The sequence below is a fragment of the Cyphomyrmex costatus genome, unplaced genomic scaffold (genome assembly GCF_001594065.2).
Source record: "Cyphomyrmex costatus isolate MS0001 unplaced genomic scaffold, Ccosl1.0 scaffold55, whole genome shotgun sequence".
NCBI classification, from domain to species: Eukaryota; Metazoa; Arthropoda; class Insecta; order Hymenoptera; family Formicidae; genus Cyphomyrmex; species Cyphomyrmex costatus.
Genome location: NW_017279708.1, coordinates 1,269,554 through 1,296,587, shown reverse-complemented (window position 1 = coordinate 1,296,587; position 27,034 = coordinate 1,269,554). Strand labels below are relative to the sequence as shown.

General features: G+C 34.3%; 5 protein-coding genes across 8 annotated transcripts; 2 read left to right on the top strand and 3 right to left on the bottom strand.

The window, feature by feature from the left end:
- Positions 1–795: 795 nt before the first annotated feature.
- Positions 796–8,720, top strand: ash1 (histone-lysine N-methyltransferase ash1). Its single transcript, XM_018546395.1, has 13 exons — positions 796–967; positions 1,041–1,249; positions 1,347–1,466; positions 1,600–5,087; positions 5,272–5,604; positions 5,713–5,993; positions 6,073–6,575; positions 6,698–7,119; positions 7,344–7,670; positions 7,778–7,950; positions 8,054–8,220; positions 8,306–8,497; positions 8,580–8,720. The coding sequence occupies exons 1-13, from the start codon at positions 796–798 to the stop codon at positions 8,718–8,720; spliced, it is 6,528 nt and encodes a 2,175-aa protein (XP_018401897.1).
- A 6,663-nt stretch (positions 8,721–15,383) lies between these two features.
- LOC108779044 (heterogeneous nuclear ribonucleoprotein U) lies at positions 15,384–20,132 on the bottom strand. Of its 4 annotated transcripts, XR_001940863.1 has the most exons (11): positions 19,880–20,132; positions 18,648–19,528; positions 18,315–18,477; positions 17,466–18,202; positions 17,256–17,384; positions 16,983–17,151; positions 16,664–16,894; positions 16,323–16,572; positions 15,930–16,212; positions 15,548–15,745; positions 15,384–15,435 (listed from the first exon to the last, which is right to left on the bottom strand). XR_001940863.1 is itself a non-coding variant. In XM_018546380.1 (10 exons), exons 1-10 carry the CDS (start codon positions 20,010–20,012, stop codon positions 15,674–15,676), a joined length of 3,048 nt encoding a protein of 1,015 aa, XP_018401882.1. In that variant the 5' UTR covers positions 20,013–20,132; the 3' UTR covers positions 15,388–15,673. The 4 variants fall into 4 exon arrangements, 3 of the variants coding, with proteins under 3 accessions (XP_018401882.1, XP_018401883.1, XP_018401884.1); XM_018546380.1 differs by having other exon boundaries at positions 15,388–15,745; XM_018546381.1 differs by lacking the exon at positions 15,384–15,435 and having other exon boundaries at positions 15,665–15,745; positions 15,873–16,212.
- Positions 20,133–20,729: 597 nt separating this feature from the next.
- LOC108779110 (REM2- and Rab-like small GTPase 1) lies at positions 20,730–21,883 on the top strand. The gene is made up of 5 exons (XM_018546467.1): positions 20,730–20,750; positions 20,893–21,004; positions 21,093–21,358; positions 21,467–21,603; positions 21,676–21,883. The coding sequence occupies exons 2-5, from the start codon at positions 20,908–20,910 to the stop codon at positions 21,881–21,883; spliced, it is 708 nt and encodes a 235-aa protein (XP_018401969.1). The 5' UTR covers positions 20,730–20,750; positions 20,893–20,907.
- An 86-nt stretch (positions 21,884–21,969) lies between these two features.
- On the bottom strand, positions 21,970–22,763 carry PolZ2 (DNA polymerase zeta subunit 2). The gene is made up of 3 exons (XM_018546466.1): positions 22,745–22,763; positions 22,351–22,648; positions 21,970–22,270 (listed from the first exon to the last, which is right to left on the bottom strand). The coding sequence occupies exons 1-3, from the start codon at positions 22,761–22,763 to the stop codon at positions 21,970–21,972; spliced, it is 618 nt and encodes a 205-aa protein (XP_018401968.1).
- Positions 22,764–23,363: 600 nt separating this feature from the next.
- Coq8 (ubiquinone biosynthesis protein COQ8, mitochondrial) lies at positions 23,364–26,867 on the bottom strand. The gene is made up of 12 exons (XM_018546442.1): positions 26,791–26,867; positions 26,325–26,518; positions 25,695–26,222; positions 25,362–25,581; positions 25,166–25,290; positions 25,014–25,098; positions 24,817–24,932; positions 24,292–24,454; positions 24,018–24,220; positions 23,793–23,945; positions 23,596–23,696; positions 23,364–23,538 (listed from the first exon to the last, which is right to left on the bottom strand). The coding sequence occupies exons 2-12, from the start codon at positions 26,514–26,516 to the stop codon at positions 23,364–23,366; spliced, it is 2,061 nt and encodes a 686-aa protein (XP_018401944.1). The 5' UTR covers positions 26,517–26,518; positions 26,791–26,867.
- Positions 26,868–27,034: the final 167 nt, after the last annotated feature.

Below are 27,034 nucleotides of genomic sequence, written 5' to 3'. Positions count from 1 at the left end.
CCGCGACACCGTCTCGTGTCTCCCTAACGCGGTGACGTTTCGCGCCAAATCCTGAGAGCGTGAGACGCACACCTGGCGCACACTGCGTGCCTACAAGCAGCTACAAGAAACAGCTGTCGTCGATGCAGGCGATGTCGGTGCTACCCCTGCTATCTATCCACCGACATCCAGGTAACCGGCATCGACCATCGAGATCACGGACGATTTCATTACGATTACGAGCGATCGATGACCGACTGTGCGTTTCGGAACCGACCGCACTCCTGCGAGCTAGCGTTACGTGTTCTTGTTTACGTGTGACGCGTCATTAGAGATGGCCACGAAAGCTTCAGACCATTTGATTGCCCCTGCTACTTGTTGGAATTTTCCATTTACATTTCGTTTCATCGAGTCGCAAAAATTCCACTCTTCGAATCAACCCGAGATTCGAGTTCGAAAGAGTGACATTTCTTTTCAAAGCTCGACGATAAATTATTTCTCACAATTTTTTTATTGCAACTCTTTAGCATACTTTTTAGATATTAATCTCTTATATGTGTTGTGTTGTCGTCGACTGATGTGATTCTATTCTTTTCAGAGTCGTGCCATTACGAGAGAGCTTTAATCGTTGTATAAAACTTGTGCGCTATGACAAAAACAACCGTCTCGACGATTGTTCACTAGTGAATACTTAATTGATTTCTGAACAAGATTCAAAGATATGCTTTTTATGATTGCAAAGAGGCTTGATGAGTGCACAAAAGCATAAGGAATGGTATTCTATTCGATTCAGCTGGATGTCAGATAAGCTGAAAAATGTCTGGTGATGCAGGATGGAACGCCGTTATTCACCATCCTTCCGACTTAGAATTGCAGAATTGGAATTGGGAAGAAAACGATGGGGAGCAAGAGAAAGAACTTCCTTCGACCGTTGATATGGATGCCATAAAAGGCGGCGGTAGTTGGGATCCTGCTACTGAACCTAATGGTATCTGAAAAATTGCCACACTCTTAGATTTCGCAATTTAACGACCCTTGGAATCAATTATTTTTAATTACAGGAACAGATTCGGTCGATTCCGAAGAAGACTCCGATTCCGACGACGAAAGCTCTGGTGGAAGCGAAGGCAGTTGCTCTTATTCGGATTCTAATTCAGAATCAGACGACGAAAGTAGCGGCGACGAAGAAGAGGGAAGTGGATCTAATTCAGACTGTTCGTCTGGACACAGTGAACAAACGTTTTCCATTCAAGAAACCAATTTTGAGCCGGTACGACGTTAAAGACAATGTTACATTTAAAATTTTCTTCTTTTTTACGTTCTGTTGCTGCGACTTTTGTAAAAAGATAACTTGCCGTGCGTTGCAGGGAGCATTAAAATTGAAAATAACCATGAAAGGTCCAAAGAAGGAAGATACTGAAAAAATTAAATGTGACAAAAGTAAAAAGGCTGTTTGCAGAAAACCCAAGACCAATCATGGAAATAAGGTAATTTTAACAAGTAGTTAAAAAAACAGTTTACAAAGAAATTAATTAACGAATGTGTGTGTGCGTGCGTGATATAATATTGAATTTGTATTGTTATTCATTGTACAATAAATTATCACATCAACTGATGTAGTCCTCAGACTGTAGCAGCGATGATTCAGACTCGTCTGTGAGTCACATGGCATCGCAGCAAGTACAGCAACAACAATCCCAGCAACATCACCATGTGCCGCTACAAGAAATCAATCAGGAAGATCCAGCAATCGTCTTACCCTCGCAAGAACAAGAGGATGCACCATTTGACGGATTTGAGGATTCCGAGAGCGGTCGATTGGTGTCAAAAGCAATCGAGCGCATGTCACTCGGCGCAGATTCGGACATGAGCGAAAACGGCGATCAGAACCCTGTACCTGTGTATAGTTCCACCTTGTTACAGCAGTTTGTCGAAAAGACTGCTCTGTTGTCGGAACCACGAAAAAGGCGCAGCAAATGCGCCAAAAAGTCGTTGAACAACGACAACGAGTATCCATGCGTATCGAATGTGTCGCCTGATTCTGGCATTCAGTCCGTGGACAATAGTCCGCTACACTTGGCGATCAGTCCTGTCAGTCCTCCAGCGCCGACTCAATCTCCGATTCAACCGTCAATTTCCACTAAACCAGCGGTAAATGTCGATCGGATTCTATATCCTCCGAAAAGAAAACCCGGCAGACCAGCGAAAACAGTGTCTACGCAACCACGCGGACCAGGCAGGCCGCGTTTAAAGCCGGAAATTGTCGAGAAGATCCAAAAGATTGAGAAGGCAGAGAAAGAAAGAAACGAGTCTTTAAAAAATCTAAAGAATCCTGATTCTCGAGTAACGGAGAAAAAAGAAGCCATAAAGGAATCGAATGTAAAGAGCGCTAAGGAAGACGCGGCGTTGTTGGTTAGAAAACGTGGTAATGTTAAGTCTCTTGCATCGAGGGAAGTGAAAGAGGATATATCTCCCGTGAGTAAAAGAGTAAAAGGTAAAACGACAGCGTGTCAAAAGAAACGTTACGGTAACTCGGTGAAATCTTCGCAGGAGAAGATGATGGTCAAGAAGACCGCGGGTACGAGTTCCCCGATGCGAGTAAAGTGCCTAAGTAGATCCACCGCGAACAAACTCACGCCACAGTGTGACAATAGAACCTGTCGGAAGGTCAGGCAAGATAAAATATGCGCGCCTAATAAGAGCCCGTTGACACGACAGAAGCAAATGTCCTGCGAGCATCAACTTACCAATGACCAAAAGATGATAAGCACTAGTAAAAGAACAGGTTCAAAGGAGAATAGGAATAATGTGACTGCCGTTGTATCTAGGAAACTAGTGAAAAAGGTCGCGCCTCCGACCACTAGACGTGTTCTTAAGGAGAACAAATGCAACAAGAAAACTACTACGGCGGGCTTTGAAACCAATGGCGTAGGTGTGCAGACGTTAATATCGTTGCCAGTTGGCGACATATTAAAGGCAGAAAATGTGGAACGAGCTTCCAACAAGTACCACAAACCAATGCAGCCAATACAGCACAGTCACTGTCACAAACATCATCATCATCATCATCACAAACATCGTCGGAGACTGCTCGCACCACCGAAAACTCCTATTCGCATCGATCCATATATTATCCAGGAGTTGGAGAAATTAATCGAGGAGTTTACGAAATTGTGCAGTCTGGGCAAGAACAGCAACAACGGCAACAGCGTTGTCAATCATTCCGAGTTACCGCAAATTTTTCGCGTGAAGAAACTTACGAAGAAGAGAAAAGGCGGCGATACTAGTACAAATGACGATCAAAAACTGAAACGACGCTTGAAAAAAGAAAAGGTATTGACAAGTACTGACTCTAAGAGCAGCGCAAACACTAGTACGAGTTCCAATCCGAACGAGCAGCGGTTGCCATTGAAAAAACGCCACTATCACGTGTCGAGTCCGCACAGTTCGCAAAGTTCGAATGCGAGCTGCACTGATGCGAATGCGAACGAGTCCAATTCTACGGAAAGTCACATAGAGGAAGCAATCGAAGCTACTATTACGAGATACGGTGGCGGCAGCTCGACATCCTCCATTCACGACGAAGAGGCCATGCCGGTGACGCCGAAGAAAAGGCCAAGGGATACCGAGAACACGGCATCTGAGAAACAGGGTAGCGATGAAGATAAACCCGTCAGCCAAGTAGAGAGTCAACCACGACGGAAGAAAAAGATTGTGAAGGATCTTCGTGTCACTGTCACGAAATTATCATCCGAAAGCCACAGTTTTCTCGACAAGAATGACAAGGAGAAGTCAGCGGATAAGAGTTCCAAGATCAGCACAGAGAAATCTGGTAAATCGGAAAAGACAATGATGTCGGAAAAATCGACTAAGATCGATAAAACGCAATCCAATGATAAAATGGATGTTGAACATGCTCGTATAGAAAAGAAAATAAAGGTCGATTCAGAACCGCACGTATCTGAGATGTTCGACGACGATGAACCTGTATCTGATAACAAGATAGCTCAGGTCGGTAATTTGGTCGTGCCAAATCTTATGAATAATACTGCGGCGATGATACTTACGAAAAAGAAGGTACGAAGGCGGAAAGCCATTAATCGCACGGGCTTTCCCACTCTGAAGAAAAAGAAGAAGAAACTTACAGATTCTCCCAGAGTGGCCAAGTCAGCAGTGGTTAACGCTAACGGAATATGTACGGATCAGGACACAGTCGAATATATGGAGGATAGTAAGACGTCTTTGATAGAGAGTAAAGCTCAGAATGTTACAGAGAATAGCACTAGTACAGGGCAAGCTAAGGATGACGTAAAGAATTTGGTAAAGTCTAGCACGGTGCAACAGACATTCAGTCGAAGTGGTTCGGATGAGGTAGTCGAATCCTGTCCCGGTCAATTGCGAGTTCGTAAGGATCTCGTAGAATCCGACAGCAGCGTACTGTCCGAGAAGCTATATCCGGGTCTGGTAAAATACGAGAAAGTACCGGACTATCGAGTCTACGATGAAAATGCACCGCTAGAGGAAACCCTCGAACGTTACAATCAGAATCAACGTATCGCGGAATTAAACGAGGAGAATTTGCGAAAACTGGAACGTGCAAACGCTCAGGCAACGAATGTCAAAATGGAATTATCTGGTTGTTTTAACAATAATCACAAAAGAAGAAGAGGCTCGACCAGTCCTTCCAATTTGTACGGAAGAAGCACGAAGAGATTACGAAGTGCGGGATACGACACGGAGAGCGAGGCACCGCCTAGCAGCGATGTGGCCAGTGAGGATCAAGAGATTAGCAGGAAACCCTCAGGTCCTATTCGTAACCGGAAAAAACAGCAGAGGTGGAAGAAGCTATATTTACAGGCCAGCAACATATTTTCAGAGTATAAGAAGGATCTTGAATCTAAAAAGCTCGCCAGGGTTGATGCCAAACGAAAACTTATTGTTTGCGCCAATTCAGATGAACATCCTTCAGAGCAATTACCAAATATTATACCGACTGGAAAACTCTTGCGACAAAGGAAAACGCCATTTCAACTACAATACGATTTATTGTGGCTGCACGCTCAATCGAGATTGTCTGGTCGAGACTTGGTGCCATCGTGGAATTATAAGTAAATTGAAAATGTTCTTTCTATTTAATTTATCACTAAATCATCATTACAAAGTTATATCTTAAGCATGTACCTGTATAATATTATAAAAATTAAACAATATCAAATCTTATTATTATAAAAATAAAATTACATATATGTAGAAATTAAATTCAGTAGTGATGGCTTTGCATCTTTTTTGCAGAAAAATTCGGACAAATGTTTATTATGACGTTAAACCAACTACTCTATACGAGGCGCAAGCTTGTGAATGTAAACAAGAAAGCGGCTGCGGAGACGATTGCATTAATCGCATGGTATTCAGCGAATGTTCGCCACAGTTGTGTCCTTGTGGTGACAAATGTGAGAATCAAAAGATCCAAAAGCACGAGTGGTCACCAGGGCTACAGAGATTCATGACGGAGGATAAAGGATGGGGAGTAAGAACGCAACAAGCTATCAAATCCGGAGACTTTATTCTCGAGTACGTGGGTGAAGTCGTGTCAGAGAGGGAATTTAAGTCGAGAATGGCGAGCAGGTATAGTTCGTTTTATTTGTACTAAATATTAAATCAATTTTTTCATTCTTACCGTGTACATTTACAAAAAATAATAAGTATATGAAAATGAAAATGTATAAAATGTAGATACGCCAACGATACGCATCACTACTGTTTGCATCTGGACGGTGGCCTAGTAATCGACGGTCATCGTATGGGAGGTGACGGAAGGTTCGTGAATCATTCGTGCGAGCCCAATTGCGAAATGCAAAAATGGAGTGTTCTCGGTTTACCACGTATGGCACTATTCGCATCGAGAGATATTAAGCCGGGAGAAGAATTAACGTACGATTACAATTTCGCGCTTTTTAATCCATCGGAAGGACAGCAATGTAGATGTGGTAGTAATGCCTGTAGAGGTGTTATAGGTAAATCAATAGAAAGAGTGAGAATTGTCTTTACGGTATATGTCAGATATTTCAGTTATAATATAAATTTACATGGCAGGTGGGAAGAGTCAAAGGGTAGCTCGAAGCATTCCCTCTCTACCTTCGCAAGTGGAGCCTATCGAAAGGAGATCTGTAGGTAGACCACGCAAAAACATTCGTAAATCGAACGCTGTGCAATCGGCCAACTCCAAGAACATCTGCAAGTCTCGCAAAGTAGGAGATCCAATCTTAACACACAATACACCGCAGTTGAAACCCATGTCTTATCAACAGCGATGCTTTGCGCGCGAACATCATTGTTTCTTGTTGAGGAATCTGGAAAAAGTGCGACGACTCAAATCGGCATCAGTACAGCAAGTTCAAATACAGAATGGAAAAACAAAATCCGGTAACACGATCGTAGCGAAGGAAAAGAGTTCGGGAGACTCTAAAGCGCAATCTGATGCATTTTTCTCTCAATTAACTGCGCTGACCAACACCAACGCGCGTACTGTACGAACGCGTAGACTCGCACAAGCACAAGATGATCCGGAGGTACACAAGACTGCAAAACTAGCTACGGTTTGTAAATGGTCTCTCTTATTACAAAAAATAAAAAATGATTTTAATAAAGAAGAGTACAATTATTAACTAGATTGTAAAACTCTAAATTGTAAAACATTGTCATAATCTTTTTTTTACAGGTATTAAAGAATTTATACACAATTGTTACAACAGCGAATGATGAAAATGGTCAGCTGTTGTGCGTTCCTTTCATGACTTTACCTCCTAAAAGAAAATTATCCGATTACTATGAGAAGATTGTAGAGCCGATCGATTTGATTACGATAGATCAGTGTATTGGTACAGGTCATTACAAGACTGCGGAACATTTTGATCAAGATATGATAAAACTTTTCGACAACAATGTTAGATTCTTTGGTAGAACATCCGAGATAGGCATTGCTGCGGCAAGACTACGGAAATTGTATTTGGGAAGTAAACCAGATTTTGTGGATGCTATAACGGAAGCAACAGGTTCTCCGCCATCTCAAGGCTTTTTACCACCACGTGGATCCACGGCTGGAGAAGAAGATGTGATTAGATGCATTTGCGGATTACATAGGTAAATTAATTAATTAGTTACATCGATTATCTTATTATATACGTCTGTAAATAATTGTAATGTAAAGCGGAATAAAATTATATATTAAGGCCCTGCATGAATTAATCTAGATATGTATCTATAAAGTAATTTTTTTTCTTTTTTGTGCGTGTGTATAAATAAAAAAAATATAATAATCTTTTTTTTAATAGATTTATTAATATTTTATTAATGACACTGTACAGAGATGAAGGTTTGATGATCCAGTGTGAACGCTGTCTTGTGTGGCAACATTGTGACTGTGTTAAAGCCGATACGAGCGTCGAATCTTATCTATGTGAAAGATGTCAACCTCGTGAAGTTGATTTAGAAATTCCGTTAGAAGGCGAAGAGGAAGAAGAAGGAAAGAGGCATTACGTGACGTTGATGCGAGGTGATTTACAATTACGACAAGGTGATACAGTATACGTTTTAAGGGATACACCTGACAAACACACATACAAAACTATACAGAAGCCCGATTATGAGCAAATGGACATTTTTAGAATCGAACGTCTATGGAAAAATCTCGAGTAAGTGTTATATATATATATATACATAAATGTGCGTGCGTATATATATGGAGAAAGAGAGAGAGAGAGAGAGAAAGAGATTTTAAAAAATTATATCATTTTAATAGAGGCGAGAGGTTTGTGTTTGGCCATCATTATCTCAGGCCTCACGAAACATATCACGAGCCAACGCGAAAGTTCTATATAAACGAAGTTGTTTGCGCTCCATTATATGAAGCTGTCCCTTGTGATCTCGTGGCCGAACGATGTTGGGTATTGGATCCTCATACTTTCTGTAAAGGTATATAAAAATTAGCGTTTTTTTCAATTCTGTTTCTGCAAATATGTAATTACTCCGTTATTTTGTAACGAAAATTCACTTTATCGTATACTTTTCAATGAAGGGCGTCCTGTCGGTTCTACTCCTGAGCATACTTACGTATGTGAATATCGTGTTGATCGCGCAGCACGACTTTTTACAAAGGTGGCTAGAGCTAGGCATACAGTATGCACGAAACCTTACGCATTTGAAACCTTTCCACAGCGTATAAAACATTATCGTACGTACTTGGTAAGTGCGATTATAGATCTATCAAAATCATTTTAATATTAATATCATGTTAAGTATGTTAGGTAATATTTAATTTTATTTTCAGCCTCACAGTCTCGATGGAATTAAGATGTTTAAAGATAAGAAAAAAAATAGCAATCAGGAAGTAGATGGAAATCAAAAGTTGGAATCCAATGATAGTATAAAGACGCATAACAAAGAACACAAATGTAATAAGACTAGACGGAAGTCGGGCGAGAGCTTGACAGTTGCATCACCTGCGACATCGTACGCTCAAGTAATTATTGCGAAGAATTAAAGAATCGCTACTTGTATATGATTATTTGCATTTAACATATTTATTATTTTTTAATTTGCAGCTAGAGGAACAGAGGAAGAAATTGAACCGCATTCTACTGAATCTATTACAGAGAATGCCGAATAAGAAAGATCCATTAGATCTGTCGTTTCTTCTAGAAAGAAATAGGCGAAACCGGAAAAGACCGGGACTTAATCCGTGATAGTGGGTAATATCACAACGATAATATCATATTGTGTGTGTATATATATACATATATATAAATATAGGCTAATTTAGAGTCACTGCTAATTTCAGTCTTAGTTAGATTAATAGATTAATTGATTCCAATCGCGTTCTAAACTCTTGATTGTACTACGTGAATTAGGATAATACAGCTTTCCTTTCCTTTCCTCTCTCCTCACTCTCTATTAACGTAGAAAGCGCAAGAAAAGTTTTTCCTCTTCATACAACCCGTCCATTGGTGTAATTTGTATCTATATAGTAGTTCAAATAATATTTAACATAGACAAAATTTGAAGCGATATTTTTTTATATTTTTCTTTTTTTTAATAGATATCTCATCATAAATTACTAAATATTAAGGCTTCTGAGTAGTCACTACAGTTATATTGAATCGTGACGTGAGAAGCGAGAAATAACACGTTAATTTTTATTACGTGCTATTTGTAAATAAAAATAATTTAGATAAAACGAAATGATGAGATCGCTTTAAAACAATTGTAAAAATGACGAAAGCTATCTTTATTTCCCTCTGACAATCAATAAATAATCGTAAAAAGTGATAAAAAGTACGTGAATGTGAAAATACATAGATTACACATGGGCATTTAATAAAAGCATTTTATGTGCTTTTTATCACTTTCTATGATTATTTCCTGACTGTTTGGAAGGGGAGAGAGATAAGGATAGCTTTTGTTCATTTTTACAATTGTTTTAAAGCGATCTTATCATTTCGTTTTATTCAAATTGCCTTTATTTACAAATGTCATATATTTCTTACTTCTAACGTCACGATTTAATATGACTATGATCACTATATTCAGGAGCCTTAACATATATTTTTCTTGTTTAACTTTTAATCGTTTAATTATAGTAAAAATATATACTGTTGATTTATAATAACGTTAAGAGTCATGTTGCAAATAATTGATAGGTATTTTAAATTGAATAGACTCACATTTCATTTATGATTAATGGAAAAAGAATAATTGAAATTAAGGGTTGACAGGAGAGACTATGAAGATCTTTATTACAAATGAATTTCTTTCTTCAATCAATTGCTAAATATATTACTGAGAAAATCGCGTTGTAATTGAAATACACTGCGCAACAAAATTGCGCTAAAAATTGTACACAAATGCGATTTACATCATTCGAAAGAGCGAATCTTTACTTTTGATTTGCTTTTTTACGAAGCTCCGTACGATTTTTTTTTCACCGAGTTATTCAACGTTGACGCAAAAGAGTCATTTTTACTTCAACGTTGAATAACTCGGTGAAAAAAAAATCGTACGGAGCTTCGTAAAAAGGCAAATTAAAGGTAAAGATTCGCTCTTTCGAATGATGTAAATCGCATTTGTGTACAATTTTTAGTTCGCCCCGTGGAACTTCGCAAATTTCATAAAAAAATTTTGAGATCTGGTATATCTTCATTTATGTTTGTGTAACTTCATAAAATCTCCATGAGACCACATTTTCAAGTAGCGATCTGAAAAGTAGAGGTTTCAAGCTGTAAAATGCTTTTTTAAACATCTCGATACGATAATTTTTGACAAAGTTATTATGTCTATCTGGAAGTTAGCCTATTTTTGCATAGTGAAACAGGTGTTGCGTTAATTTTGTTGCGCAGTGTATTTATAATTAAACAAATCATCTACAGCTTGTTATGGAACGATTTTTTGGTAAAAGTAAAATAAAAATGTGCTCTGATATTTTATTATAATGCAGTTGGGATGCAGACAATCTTGTTCATTTTGTTTTAAAGACTAAATTACAGCTCTTTAGCAGCATAAAACGATAGAACGTATAATGATTTTTCAATAACAAAAACTCCTGTATAAATCAAATATAAACTTGGAAAGAAAGGGCACTAGGAGTTAAGCACAGATAACTTTACTTAAATGCTGATATGTATCTAACAACTTTTTTAATTATGCTATATATATAGCGTGACGTCGAGTGGCTCACCGCTCGGTGCGATTGACTCGCGATATGTAGACCCGAGTTCAATCCCACGTGCGCCCAAACGCGATTTTTCGCGTTTAATGAGCCAAAAAATGGCTCCACCTGGTGATCAAAAGATCTATGATCATCAGCGCCGTTCGGATTCGGCGTTAAACTGTAGGTCCTATACATCAGTATACATATCAGTTATAGATATTTGTCTCTAATATCTGACTGAGGTAGGATTCTGTGGATCAATCACCCACAAATCCGAAAAACAATCTGATTCGAGAAACGAATATAGGTCTCGGACAAAAGAGGAAGAGGCCTATAGACGTCCTATGCTCCACATAAGGAGATAAAAGGAGTCGTATACATGTAGCATATTATCTATGCTTAACTCCTAGTGCCCTTTTTTTTCCAAGTTTATAAAACATTAGTTTTGCCTTGTTAAAGAGCTGAATTTTGTAACTTAGTTTTTAAAATATTTTCGCTTCGTAAAATATAAGTTAAAAAAAGTGTCATGACAACTAAGAGACAAAATATGTATGTGATAGAGTACGGATATACTTATATCTGTACTGTGAACAAGAAGCAAGTAATGTAATCAATTCGGAATATGCCTGTCACTTCTATCGACCCTCAATTGTCAAGTGTAATTGATTTTTCCATGAGTTTCATTACTATTGTATTAATATAATTGCGAATCGTGAACTTGTATAGAAAATGTTTTTTGTACATTTTTTTTTCATAGTATGTAAATGTACAAATTACACGTTTTGAGGTCAAAAGAGTAAACATGTCAGCGCGAGTGGAAAGAATTATATGAAAATGTGAATATAAGTGTGTGTATTCACGTATGTAATGCTTTATTGCACAGAAGTAATATTATATTTTTCATAATCTTTCATATATTATATTTGAATCACGTGTAATATACTTTCTTGACGTTATGATTGAATCTTTACTAATGTATTTAATTTATTAACATATTGAATAGTCGAACGCGGTCGGATAGGTCGCAGTGATTCCCAAATTGTACATATGTGTACTCAGGACTTTATATTTATTATTGCATTACACAGTATGATAGATACATATAACGTTAAATATGTTTGATACATATGAATCCTTACTCTTTCTTTTCTCTTGTATACTAAACTATTATGCATATATTATATTTACTTTTATAGAAATTTCTAATGTTACGTTTATTTCAACGTAAGACGAAAGTATTAAAAGAAATGTTATTAATGCATTTTATTCTACATAGAAGTAGAGTCTTTTGAAATTGATATAGAATATATTTATTTCGTTAGTATATTTTTTTGCAACTACATTCGGAGTATCAGCAACAAGTATAAATTACTAAATATTTATTATATTGTGTAATTCAAAAATAAACAAAGACTCGAAGCTGGCCTTCTATGTAAGCTAGTGTATCATAGAGATACACGGTATGTGAGCAATTTTCGAAAAAATCTTAAAATAATACCAATTTAATTCTGCGTTGATTTCATTAAATGAATCATAAAGATATTGAACAGAATGTCATCGCTATGCATTTTCCATGACATACAGTTGCATCATTTTACTCAACTATTTTTACAAGATTCTTATTCGTAAGGAAATGTGTAAAATGCAACTTCTTATATTTGTTTTCGATATCATATTGATATTGAAAACGACATTGGGGTATTAAAAAGATCATTGAGTATCACAATTTATTTTAATATATGTAATATATTATGGCTTTATACAATTTTATTACCATATTACGAATGTATGCTTTGTGAGATATTTTCAGCAATTTGGAATTGTTTTCGCTAATTATATATTTGTGCATTCAGATATTGTATGTACATATTATTTGTAAGAGTAATATTCATTTATGTTTATGGACAATTCTATTTTCAATTACAATGGCATTTTCAACTAATAACATTAATAACTAGCGGCATTAACAATAGTGGCATGTGTAACAACAATTTTTAATCAAATATCTTTATTGAAGTCATGTTATATATATATTAAAATACAGTAAATTATGTTATTAATCGTTTCGTATTATAATATATGAGAAGAAATATTATATAGTTTGTAATTATACGAACAAAGGATTTTTCTATTATATATAATTTTATTCATTTTTATTATTAGCAAGATTTAACAAGGCCGACAAAAATATAATGATATATCGAACAAAAAAATCATTATATTTTTACGTTAAAAATCAACAAAAAAATTTTTTTTGAAGTTTAAAATAACTTTCGTCTTACGTTTGTTAAATCCATTTAATCATGAAGAAGCGATTTTTTTTTATATTTTATTATATTATAAGCGATTTTATTTCTGCACATCATGATTAACCGTCGTTTGAATTGTCATATATTGATGCAATACATTAGCGACATTTTTCTCAGCTCATCATTCGTAACGGTAGCCGTGTAATAACTTGTCTCCTGAGTTTGCTTATATATATAATTAACACTATTATAATACATTTAGATATAATCAAAAGAAATCCCTCGGAAAAAACGTTTGTTGCGACGACAGCTTTCAAACATGTAGTGCATGTACAGACTATTGTATTCTGATAAACAAAAAAAATATACATGAAGTTTCCTTACATAATTCTGTAATACATGTTTTTTTGCTTATCTCAATTTGTCTTTTTTTTTTTTTAATAGCACTTTTGCAAAGTTAGTAATTTTAATATAAATTTACACCCAAGATATTTGCTATAAAACAGTTAGCTCTAAAGTTTCACATTATCTGTAGACATAAAAATACAGATAAAAAGCCAAATAAATATAGAAGAACCCTTTTATTTTTAATGAATTATGTTTGTACATTTTTGTGTCAACAATTAAGTTTACAGGTTATGCATAAATTTAGTTATATAGAAAAGAAATTACTATGCGTGTGTGTGTGTGTGTGATTATCATTACACAATGCAGCCCGCAATATCGTGGCTTTATTCTTCACTTATGGTAACACAGAGGTACTAGCATATGCTACGTGTAGATTAAATAGAACTTCTGATTATTTCTTAAAAAATAGCTCACCCCCCCCCTCCCTCTTCTCTCGTCTCTTCTAATTATCTCTTCTTAATTGTATCTAACTTTGCGTATCGCTACACTTAATCATTACTTAAATTATTTTCGAATTCACACAGAAGTACTTCAGCTCGAACCATCACACACTGTACAATATGTACGGAGGAAAAAAACGAGCTAATGAAACAGTCATTCTCTGAATATAAAAAAAGAATTTTTCCTATGAATGAATAAAATTGTAAGAAAAGAAAAGGATCAAAGATCTTATGATCTTTTTCAAACACTTGTTCTTTCAAACAATATAATTAAAGGATGATTTACGTTGCAGTATTTGATGCAAGTTACACTTGTTATTATTAAATTGTATAATTTTTTATTCAGTAGTTTTGAATCTGTATGTAAACACGAGCGACTGATTCGCGTGATTATATTCTCAGAATTGATGTAAAGATATATGTATAAATATATATATATATATATTATATATATATATATAGCATGTATATATATAAAAATATATCATTGATACGGTGCAGCTGAGATAGACATCGTGAGGTGTTCATTCTTTATTTGCTCGAGTGAGGGTGTGATAAAAAAACCAATTGTCCTAGCAGAGGAAGTACGTATAGGGTAACAAATGCATTATAAATCAAATACGGAATATAGTAGAAGACAAACAAGATTAATATGTATAATTTAATATACAAAAAATGCCGTTATCTCTCACACAATATATTCAAGAAGTATACAATCATCAAAATATCATACTTATATTATAGGTGAATAATGATCGTACTACATTAAAGTATTCCGTGTAAGACACAACATTTCAACTATTTGATAAACCAAATTATAGCAAGACTGTTCGTGTCGTGTTGTACAATGAAAAATCTGCATGTATAAAATATGTGTCCAAGAATAATTTATTTGCGCCACAATATTTTTCTTTTTATACATTCTCGATGGTGTATAGAAAGATAAGAATAGGGATAAATGATATACAATATATTTTTTTCTCTTTCTAACAGGGCATTGCTAAAAGTTTTACTATTAGCGAATTCACTAGTGCACATTAAAGCTTGTCGTATGCTAATTTGTTAAAATAAAAGTGATCGATGAAATGACTAACAAGTAATACACCATAGACAACTTGGATTTCAGAAAACTTGTTTATAGTTTAATAATGAATACATTATGTCAATTATTACAAGTCAAATTATGTCAATCTGCGTACCACAGTTTTCAATGTGCACAAATATATTCAAGCGAATTCGCAATATCTATTCAATGTATAAATAGATATTTTTCTGCATAATTTCTTTACTTTAGATCTGTACATATTTACACGCGCTTTTGAGAGTGATTGCTATCTTTTCTTTTCAACTTTTAATACCACTTTTGTGGTTTTTTGTACCCATACGTAGTACTCTTCCTCTTACCTTTTCTTCTTAGTTTTTAAAGATGCGATAAAAAGTTATATTCTTTCTCGCAAATATTACATTATCGTTAATGCACTTATATTATTAGACCTATGTTTCTGGTAAGAATCAAAATTAATATTAATTATATTTCAAAATTTTTTTTTATTTTCTCACGTGCATTTGTTGCAATGCAAATTTGCGAATTTGTTTTTATAATGCTTGTAATGTTCTTGCACACGAGATGAAAAAATCGTGCGAATCATTGTCGAAACTAAAAAAAAAAACGCAATGCTGTCTCCACTGTTACATCGACGTAAAATTTTATATGTATATATATATGTATATGACATTGCAAAAGATTCAAACATTTGTTAAACACATACATATACCGTGATGTATATAACGTGTGGTATAAATTCTTTCCTCTACTTATGTGAATGAGACTGTTGCTGTGGTGGTTGCTGTTGCAGCATTTAGTACAGACATGTTCGTCCTTGCGCAAAAGTCTGTTATCCCTGCGAATAGCTATATCCTGCACCCGTATTGGTAGAAGTCGTTGCAACCATTTCGCTTGTAATTACCTGCAAATGTATGCATGTGCAAAATTCATATGCAATTATATAAATAAACGATTCTGGTAACATTGATTAAATTGAAAATTGAAAATTGAAACTTTTGATTTACAAAAGTAGCATTCTATATTTGTACCTTACATTTATTATCCGTTCTCGTAACATTTACGGTGGTGGATTATTGTTTGCTTACAGCCTGGCCGCTAGCTGCAGTAGTCTGTCCACCCTGTTGTTGTTGACTCCAATACTGGTTGTTGTAATACTGTTGATTCCAGCTATTCCAATTACCGTTGCCATATCCATGTTGATTGTATCCCGTCTGTCCGTACGTGCCTTGGCCATATCCCTTCCAACCGCCTCCCCACTGTTGTTGTCCCCAGCTACTTTGTTGTTGGTTCCAATTTCCTGTAGCTTGGCTACCTGACCAATTGTCCTGTTGACTCCAACTAGATTGTTGTGACCCTTGATAATTTCCACTGAAATATAAGCACACATCGCATCATGTTTTTTTATTAAGAATTATTTATATTGGATAACTCATTTAGTTATAAAGAAACGTTTTGGATTTTAATTAAAAAATAATTACCTCATAGGGCCCCAACCACCTTGCCTAGGAGCAACAGATCGGTTTCTATCATTTCCTGATCTTCTATCAACTGCACCCATCCTTCTGTCTGATCGTACCATTGCAGGTCCGCCTCGTCCTCGTAGTCTCCATGGGACAGGAGGTCCGTAACCACCAGTATGCCTCATGTAACTACCTCTTTGCGATCGATCTCCTCTCCAGCCTCCCATATTGGAACCACGCCAGGAAGGATTGCGACCTCTATCTTGATCTTACACATAAGCATACAATATAGTGTTATGCAATGTACAAAGAACAATAACAATAATGATATTTAATAATAATAATAATAAAATACTCACAATTATTTCTTCGATCTCGAATATCTCGGCTGTTTCGAGAATCACGCGTTTCTTTGTTACTCTCAGTCTTGTCAGAAAGACGCGGTTGCTTTGCCGGTGGTTGTTGACTAAATCCAGCATCTTTGCCTTCCTTATTATATTTCTCAATGAGTTTCTTGGCTTCTTCCTCACCAAGACCGACCCACTTCACCGCATCAAAAAATTCTCCCACCGAAGGTGCAGTAAAATTTGCTATACATTCGAATTACATGTATCATTACTTGAATAATATATTCTTAATTACAATCATATGTATTATAAGTATAATGACAACGAGTACCTTTCATTTCCGTAAGATTAGACACTAGAGAATTTCCTTCGATTGTATTGTGCATTGACAAACGCTGATTGTACTCTTCGTCTGTTGGTATAACAACGATTGCTTTTCGCTGATATCCGCAGAAATTTCGCATCTTACGCCTTTGTACGGAGGAATACATGTTGCTCTTCTGCATATACACATCACAAAATTATTTCAAAAACAATATTTAGATTTCACAATTTAATTATTTAAACATCTATGCTCTTTCATGCACATGCATGTAACACATACCTGGTCTAATATATAGTTACGTCTTCTATCACCTGCTATATTGATCAGTTGATCGAGTGCGCGGTTGCATCTGTCGATAATAATTTCTCGCTGACAGATGTTTTGCTCTTTATCTGACAGAGCAACATCCTGAATAGGAAGAAAACATTGCATTAAGAACAAACACTATGTATCAGACTTGAGAATTTTTTATAGTTTTATGATACATACCCCAGTTTTCTCAACTAATTTATGGACTGCTAGAATATTGTATAGTTTATCTGGATGGTCAGCCGCGTGCTTCCTTGCCCAGGTAGTTTTTCCCGCCGCGGGCAAACCGCACATCATTATTACTTCGCAATCTGCCTTTCCATTTGGCCTACGTGGACCAGCAATTCTGTCTTTGGATTCAATATTACCCACTAAAATATATCCTGGAATTTGCTGGCACCATGCCTCCTCTTGGCCAAAATTGCAGACAAACGTACAGTTTTTACTTAGAATGTGTGGAAACAATGGTTTATCACCAAGTTCCTCTTTGCAGATACTAAATGCAGATCCAACGTTTTTGCCATTTACTGTGTAAAACAATTCTATGGTATTCTCAGGTGTCATGTCAAGATAGCATCCTACAACGTCATCTTTGCCAAATGGAGAACCATAATCTGTGAACTTCTTATCAGTACCCTGTTGTCCAGCGCTTGTATATGCATAACTTAATTTTTCCTCGCCAAGTTGCATGGATGTAGAGAGTACTGACCAACCAATTCTAAGCATATGTGATTGTTTCTCGCCTTTCATAATAGTAGGATAATGTTGTATAATTCTGGCTTCGTAATAGACTTTTCCATTTAAAACACCATGAGATGCTCTTGCACCAGCCCACATATTACAGAGATCACCATCATGCATAGGTGTACCAGAGAGAAATCCATCTTTATTGATAACTAAATTCAAATCTGAGTCATCTAAAATAAAAAAAATTTTTTCAATATTATATATACACATGCGCGCGCGTGTGTGTTAAAAAAGAGTTATTAATCTCAAAAAAATACACAAGATTTAATTTAAAAAACTTACACCATGATAAAATTACAGTTGACTCGTCAAGATCTGGTTCATCCTCTGATTTCTGTGGCACAGGAGATAGTTGACGGACTTCTGCTGGACTAAGAGATCTTTTTCTTTTCCTGTCATTGTATTCCACTTGATTTGATTCTCCTGCATCTAATGTTGCTTTTTGCTTTAAAAAAATAATTTTCGGCTATTTTTATGTTCTTTCATACAAATAAAAATGAAAATGTATGATTAAAAATATATTAAATTTACAGAGGTATTTCTTATATATTGTTACACACTACTTGTATTACTTGTAACGAAACAGATTATAAAAATGTATAGATTATTACATACCTGTTTATCTTGTGAGATATTAACAGTATCAATTTTTTCATCTAAATTTTCTACATTAACTGAAATGTCCATTTTTTCATCTCGTATTATATAATCGTCGTGAATAGTTTTTTCTTCGTGCTTTAATTCACATGTTTTATCTACCTGACCAGGTATCACATGTGTTGGTTGTTCAACTTCTGGAATGTCTATATTATCCTCAATGTTATATCTATCTTCTTTATATTCAACATATTTTTTTTCAACTGAAATTTTATCTTCATCTTTAATCTCTGTTTTTTCTTCCAGTTTTGTAATATCCTTTGTCACTGCAGTTAGCTGTTGAATTTTATTAACTTCATCTATATTAGATCCCTTTGCTTCACGAGCTTCTTCAGTTATAGAAAATTGATCTATGCAGGCAATTGTACTAGGTTTGTCAGACGGTTCTGTCACAGGTACTTGGAAAATATTTGCTTGATACATATTACCTTCTAAAATATTAACACGTTTTGCCTCTTCTTCCTCATATTTGCCAGATGAGTGACTTTTGTTCTGAACAATGTTTGACGCATCATCTTCTTGCTCTTCTCTATACTTTTCAGGAGATAATTTTGACATTTCCTCTTGTTGTGTTATTTCTTCATTAGTCATTAGTGTCTCGTATGCTTTTTCACCATACTGAGATTTGTTCGGAGTAGATTGTTTTGAAGAATTTGAAGTTGTAGATGCTCTCGATGCATTTCTTGTAGAAATTTTTGTTGGAGTTGTCACTGAAGAGCTTCTAGATGCTCTATTAGGCGTCCTTGGTGATTGCGACGTTCGCGTAGATTCTATGACTCTATCTTGCGTCTCTTTCAAAGCTGTATCATCAATATTCTCTGTATGTGAATCTGAACTGCCTGTAAAAAAATTCAAAAATATATTTTATAATTGAGTATACCTCGTTAAATATAATGTTAAACAAAAATAAATCTAAAAAATTAAATTTTGTACCGTGACAAAAACAAAACATATGATACTACATCAGATGACACCTCACACGTAAATAAAAGAATATAATTTGAGAACATTAGTCATTCTCATTATGAGCTACATGTGATAATGTTATATGATGTAGTAGTATATGGTGATGATCACCAGGACCTCACTATAATACATGGTAATAGTACATTGTTAGAAATTAGTAAAGTAAATGAAATAAGAACAAATACGAGGATGGTATTCGATGGTGCATATCAAGTATAACTTACACTCCTGTATTTCCTCCTCTAGAGCCTTGCGTAGCCGCTCGACGAGCACTGGCTTGTTGCCCTTGGTGTCGAGGCCGCGCTCGCTTAGTGCGGCTCGTAACTCCACCACTTTCAATTTCGACGGATCCATCATTCACGCGCGACAGGCCCCGTTAATCAGACAGGTAAATTCATGCACAGTTTACGTTTGACGTGAAGGAGAAAATCGGAGAGAATAATCACAAAAGACACATATACACGCGCCACTGACCCGCGCTGCATACACAATATGGCGGAACAGTCACAAACAGTTGGTTACGTAGCGCGCGCCGTGATTATTGGCTGACTGCACGGCCGTGTCCGAACCGACGCCGGCTACAAGGCCAATTGCGACCGCTGTTTCAACCGCGACGGAATGCAGCGCGTCCGTCGATTGGTTCACCCTAAGGCGGGACGCGCGACCATTGGTCTCTCTATATGTAACACCCACTGCTTCTTCCGTCAATTTATTAAAGAGCGCACACACATGCGCGCGCACGCACACACATACGCACGCATTGATATGATGCTCGCTTATTACATTTTACTATACTTGTATTTTTAATGGAAATTTTAGAGAATGATTAAATTGCTATACATAAAGAAGATTCACGTTATTTACTATAATATTTATTACAATAAACGCGATAACGATAGTTTAATAACATTACACGAGACTAAAAATTTAAATTTCATTTTTAAATACTTATTTTCAGTCAATAAAATATTTTTATACTCGCGACACCCAACGTATAGTTCTGATTGGCTGTTGTATTTATTACAGTTTTCATGAAAGATCGCCAATCAGTACTGGTAATTTGTATGCATAGTACGCGATCGATAATACATACTAGTATGTATCTATTTATCATATGATTTATCATATTGAGTTATTATAAATATATTTAAACACCAGCAATGCAAAGTTGTATGGAATTTTGCATTCTGTTACAATGCGCATTCGAATATACACTTTATCACTTTTTATTTCGTAGTGAAACCGAAGAAGCATGAATGCGATTAATATGAACTGGTTAGCTTCAGCAGAAGGAGAATCTTTGATCCATCACTTTTATGTAAATTCTTCTAAAAAAAGGAGATTTTATGGTGCGCTCTATCATCTATTTATGTTAACTATTATGTAAACACACACATTAGTTTTCTTTCCAATTTATTATTTTCATATACTTTACAGGTATTCTAGAGAAGCCATTGTTGCCTTCTTCGATCGAAGAGGTCACTTACAAAATCTTCATGATAGGTAGATCTGGCGTTGGAAAGACTTCAGTAATAGCAAGACTCGCAGGTATTCTCGATTCTAACAATTATACAGAAACCAATGGAATAAGGAAAACAAACATTTACTGGCCTGTAAAAATTTGGGATAAAGTCGTTCTGTTTAAACTGCAATTTTGGGATACCTCGGAAAATAGTATAAAAAAATACAATCACATTTTACCAGTATGTGTGAGAGAAGCATATGTATAAATTCTTCTTTATATGATAATTATGTTTAATTAATTAAACAAATATATATATAAACAATATATTTTTTTACAATACTTACAGGTATGCAAAGATAAAGTTGATGCAATATGCTCTGTATTTTCTTTTGACGATGCATCAAGCTTCAATGACATTCCATACTTGATGAATACAATGATCAATATAAAAGGAAAACCAGCAAATATAGTCATTGGCACAAAGTAGTACTATTATGTGATAATCACATTAGAAAATAGAAAATATTTAGATAATTTTGATCTGACTTTTTACAGGTTCAAACCTTGGTCAAGCTCCATGATAGATGAAGCACAAATTAAAGAATTCGAAGACAAGTGGAAAGTTAAGGTGATTAAGATTGATAGTAGCAAATTGTCAGTAAGATCTGAAATATTTGATTGCTCGTATCAATTAAATGCCATTTGTAACATTTTATGGAATAGAGATAAAGAATTTATATCTAAACTGATGGGACAAGTTTAATAAGTACAGTCAGATGTATTTTTTCTATGATTTATACAAAATAAAAGTACAAAAAAGGATATAAGTTATATAAACTTATTTAAATTTTAGATTTTGTTTACTATATCCTCAATCACATAGAGTTGCAAATTTAAACAATCTGTTTTGATATTCTTCAATGGCAATAGATTTTTATCGATCACTTCTACTGCATCATCTTTAATAATCCATGGAAAATCTTCACATTTTGAATTTTCGCTCAGAGTAATATGTGCAGTTTCATACGTTTGAATTTCAATAGAAAAAGTTGAATTGTCTGGAATAGCTTTTAAGTATGTATCACACATTGATAATTTTAAGCAAACTGTCTTCAGTGCTTCTTCTGTTTTTAAATAATACGGATCTCTCCTTAAAATAGAAAAGAATAATATTAACAAGTTGTATATAACAAAAGAATTGAATAATGTATTAGTCATTGTTCAATATACTCTGTAAATTCTGCCTGTAGTTTAACCATATCAAAGACAAATTTTTCTATTGGTAACTTGTTCTTGTTGTAGAAGGTAAGATTGATGGCTTTAACACTATTTTCATCTTCCCTTATCAATTCTCTGATTGCATTCAAAACATTTGATAAATATTCATTTAATTCTGGATGTTCTGATACATATATCGTAATTCCATATATCTTTTTCTTAACAAAAATTTCCTTAGCATAAATTTTGCGAAAGTATAATATGTGATTGAACGCTACTTCCAAAAATTCCAAGAGAATGTCAACGCCAACTGCAAGTAAATTTATTTATCTCGATGAAATTACATATATTAACTACTGTAGATATGTTGTGTAGTATAAAAATAAGTTTAATTGTGAAACTTTACTTATCTTGTCTTGAGACATTTTATGATGATATTGAAGACAATTGTCATACCGTTTAAAAAAAAAAATGTGTATGAATGTATAAAGTAAATATGTCTCTTCTTCCCTATCTCTCTCTTGACCATCTCGCATGTATGAAATTATGAATTTTAAAGCCGGTGGCACACGATGCTTGTAACTGGATTTGATTCTTGTCACCGTATTGGCTGTGATACTGGCACTGCCAGCACTGTAGCCAATACAGTGGCAAGAATCAAATTCGGCTAGCAAGCATCGTGTACCACTGACTTTAAGACCGTGACATAGATCTTTTGCATAACCTCGCAAACACAATAGGTGTAGTATGCTTTAATCCTTAAGAGTTGGTCACAATCGTAATTGATTATTCTTCTCACATTCAATTGTAATTGATCAATTATTCAATTCTTTAAGACTTAAGGCTTATATTACCCTCTCTCTATGAGGTTTGGTACGAAAAAGATCGGAACGTTCACTCTCGGGTTTAATCTCTCTGAAAATACTGTCGGTACTAGAAAAAATATATTTTTACAAAATAAATTATGCATTTCAATCAAAATACATGTATATTTCGTTATATATCATCAATATATATATGTTTTTTTAACCAAACTTATAATTATCATAAATTTCACGGAACATGTCGCGACATTTGATTTTTGTTCCAAGTTTTGCACACAATAAAAATATTCCAGACAATTTTCTATGTAAGCTATATATTTCCTCGGGTGGTGGACATAATCGATGATTTATTATAGTTGGTACTAAGGCTTGAATCCTGCAATGTATAATTATTATGTATTATAGAATGGATGCAGAAATAGGTTGAACATACCGTTTTGTTACATCTTGACCACCAAAATCATAATATTTGTGATTGTTATCAAATACTTGTCCAAGAATCATGACTGCATCTATATGAGCATCCTCCATGATCTGAGAATGTAAAAATTGTTGTTCAGTCAAAACTATATTATATTATAGAAATAGCTTTTTAATGTTTTTTAGGGTTACTTGATACAGATAAGATACCTTGGATTCATATCCAGTAAGAAACTTCATCTCTTGAGATAGTTGTAGAACCCTGTTGCGATTTCCTTCACTCGCAGCATTAATGACTTCTATATATTTATCCATAAACATTTTGTCATAAGTTCTACATGCTCCAAAATCCAATAAAATTAACTACAAAGATGTATATCTGTTAATACTCTTTCGCAATTAAGTTATAAATACATAATTACTATAAACAAAAACCTGTTTTGAATCAAGATTGAAAAAAAAGTTGGACCAATTTGGATCAGTCTGCATGTATCGAAATTCAAATAATTCTTTTAGGGTCAGACGCATGACTAATTCACTTATATGTTCCTTAATCTTAATATCCATATCTATGCATTTGTCAACAGGTATACCTTCTATCATCTCTGTTGTGAATACTTGTTTTGTAGAGAGATTGTCTAGAAATTTAATTAATACTAAATACCAAAAATTGATTCTACATCTTTTTTTATTTACCTATATCACTTACCTATTACTATAGGCACATAATATTCTGGATAAGGCATTATTAACTCCCTATATTTTTTCGTACATTCTGCTTCCCTTATATAATCCACTTCCCATGCCAATTCCCGTTTTGCAACTTCCACTACATTGTCTATAAACATTCCTTCTGGAAACATATTCCATACCTACAATAATACATACGATATTTATATAATAAATTTATATAATAAACATTATTGCGAAAAATATTACCTCGGCCGGGTCGCTTGCTTTACGCGCAAATGTCCTAGCCAATTAGATTACCGAGGCCTTAGCAATATTCCTCATAATAATCGAATATGTAGGAATCAACAAAAAAAGTTTTGGCGCGCATTTAGGGATCTACATACGTAGTATATAAATTCACACGAAAATTATATTAGTAACATTTAAGATCCAGTTTGACCGTAAATGGCTTATTCTCATCGGTATTTATATAATAAATTTATGTAATAAAATTTACTGACTAAAGTTCTTTGTAGGATACATATAATATTGATATTATTACCTTCATTATACCTATTAAATTTTCAATATCGCTCTGAATACCCATAGCCACACCAGGATACTGAATCTTTATTGCTACATCTTGTTTATTCAATAATGTACCATGATGAACTTGTCCTGGAATATATTATGTAATTGAGAGAAGATCTCTCAGTATTGTACATATATAAATGTAAAAAGTAACAAATCAATATATACCAATGGACGCTGCAGCAAATGGTTTTTCCTCAAAAAACGCCAATTTATTTCTCCAATTATGTCCAAGTTCGTTAGTCAACACTTTCTAGAAAGAATTATAAACACATTAACAGATTAACTTTTAATTCTTACATTTATATCATACTTTTTACCTCTACTTGCCAAGTTGGCATAAAATCAGCACTTTGTCTGACTCTTTCAAAAACTTTCTGCAATTCTGGATTTATGATAGTATTATCTTGGATGCTTAATATTTGACCAATCTTTAAAGCTGCACCTAAATTTTCATCAACTGATAAAATTTTCATATGTACACAGATACATATAATTCAATTATATATGCCTTACCTCTCACTTTACATAATGTTGAAACTATTCTTTCTGCATTAGCTTTAGTAAGGAACATATTGTCAATTGTATCCGCAATACTATGCTCCTTTAATCCCAATGTCCTCCGTGTATATTCTGCAGCAGTACCGAGACCAAGCCCAATACCTAAAGTACCAAAACTCACCATTCTTTGTAATCTTGTAGAAGGAACTTTTCTTTCTTTGGCGGTAGGTGATAGCTGTAAAATAAATTAAATATATATACTAGTTAAAATGTGACTATACATATAAATCAACTTAATAAAAATAGATATATGATGCAATAAATAAAAATTTATCTGGTAATACTTACACATTGCTTTGGTCTAACTGATAATTTAGGTTTTGATCTTTCTTTAGAATTTATTTCCATATGTACACGTTTCTTTTCATATTCTTTAATTGTAGAACAATTAGAACTCATCATCTTGTTTTTAATATTTTTCTCATGTTCCAATTCCAATTTCCTTAAGATTTCTTTGTCTTTATCAGAAAATTCTATGTCAGGTATCTCATCTTTATCTAAATTGCTAATAGTCTTGATTTTTTCTTTTACACTCATATACTTTTTTGTTGCATTATTTTGCATGCTTTCTAAAGACTTTTGAGTTATAGATTTATTAATATTGCATTTTGGTGATATAACATCTTCATCAATAGGCAATTCTTTTGGATCTTTCGCAGTATTGTACACATATAGCTTGGTTTCTTTCTTGGGAGTATAACCATTACTTTTTATATCTAAAGTTCGATTAGTTGTTACTTTGATATATTGTTCAATACCTTTTTCAATTACACTTATATGTTCAGTTACTTTTTTCATATCTCTTATTATCTGTCCCTATAAAAAAGCAATCATAATAAGAAGAAAAATATGTAAGACATTGTATATTATGTTGACATATCACTTATTGCTAGATGTTATACTAAGTGCAGGACTTACAGGAACCTTACTTGGTTCTGTTCTTCTTAATCTTTTATCTACAGCTTGTAAACACTTCTCTGGTACATCTTTTAAACTGGAGTGTGTGATTCTATATCTGATTGCATCCCTCTGATGTTTTATCAAAATATTCATAACCCTTTGTACTCCTTTAAGTACATTAAATAGATCGGAAACTTTAGATCGAGGCATTTCTGAGAAATTCATAAATAATAATGAATATTAATGAATTTTTTAATGTAATATACAATAATTTTGATAGAGCATTTTAATAATATGTAAAGCTATATGTAGTGTGAATCCTCTATCTTCGTTCATAGAATCGAACAGGTTAACACAATTTAAGGTTAGAACAATTGTGTATAAATTATGATACGAAACATACTTGATATTTTAACATAACGCTAAAAACTTAATAATGTAGATTATAAAAAAATTTATGAATGAAACAATTAACAAATAAAACCTTTTGAGCATTATTGTATCGACACGTTTCAGAACATGCAATCGTACTAGTTATAGTATGTGATTTCATAATCATAATGTGGTACTTATAAAACTATATTATATTTTCTTTGATCGTGTATCAGACGTAAATCAACATAATTTAACAATACTAATAAAAAAACAATGTTTTTCATATCAATTGTAATTATTTTACTATTTATGTTTTTTTTACAGAGAAATAACAAGTATCATATATATATATA

Coding starts and splice junctions, on each gene's coding strand:
- Coq8 (XM_018546442.1), bottom strand. CDS start 26,516: ATGCCTCGATCTAAAGTTTCCGATCTATTTAATGTACTTAAAGGAGTA. Junction 25,582..25,694: donor CAGTTAGACCAAAGCAATGT/GTAAGTATTACC, acceptor TTTATTTTACAG/CTATCACCTACCGCCAAAGA. Junction 23,539..23,595: donor GGTCAAGATGTAACAAAACG/GTATGTTCAACC, acceptor TATACATTGCAG/GATTCAAGCCTTAGTACCAA.
- LOC108779110 (XM_018546467.1), top strand. CDS start 20,908: ATGAATGCGATTAATATGAACTGGTTAGCTTCAGCAGAAGGAGAATCT. Junction 21,005..21,092: donor TAAAAAAAGGAGATTTTATG/GTGCGCTCTATC, acceptor TATACTTTACAG/GTATTCTAGAGAAGCCATTG. Junction 21,604..21,675: donor AATATAGTCATTGGCACAAA/GTAGTACTATTA, acceptor GACTTTTTACAG/GTTCAAACCTTGGTCAAGCT.
- PolZ2 (XM_018546466.1), bottom strand. Junction 22,271..22,350: donor CTACAGGCAGAATTTACAGA/GTATATTGAACA, acceptor TTCTATTTTAAG/GAGAGATCCGTATTATTTAA.
- LOC108779044 (XM_018546380.1), bottom strand. CDS start 20,012: ATGATGGATCCGTCGAAATTGAAAGTGGTGGAGTTACGAGCCGCACTA. Junction 17,385..17,465: donor AATTAGTTGAGAAAACTGGG/GTATGTATCATA, acceptor CTTCCTATTCAG/GATGTTGCTCTGTCAGATAA. Junction 16,213..16,322: donor GGTGGTTGGGGCCCTATGAG/GTAATTATTTTT, acceptor CTTATATTTCAG/TGGAAATTATCAAGGGTCAC.
- ash1 (XM_018546395.1), top strand. CDS start 796: ATGTCTGGTGATGCAGGATGGAACGCCGTTATTCACCATCCTTCCGAC. Junction 968..1,040: donor TCCTGCTACTGAACCTAATG/GTATCTGAAAAA, acceptor TTTTAATTACAG/GAACAGATTCGGTCGATTCC. Junction 6,576..6,697: donor AGACTGCAAAACTAGCTACG/GTTTGTAAATGG, acceptor TTTTTTTTACAG/GTATTAAAGAATTTATACAC.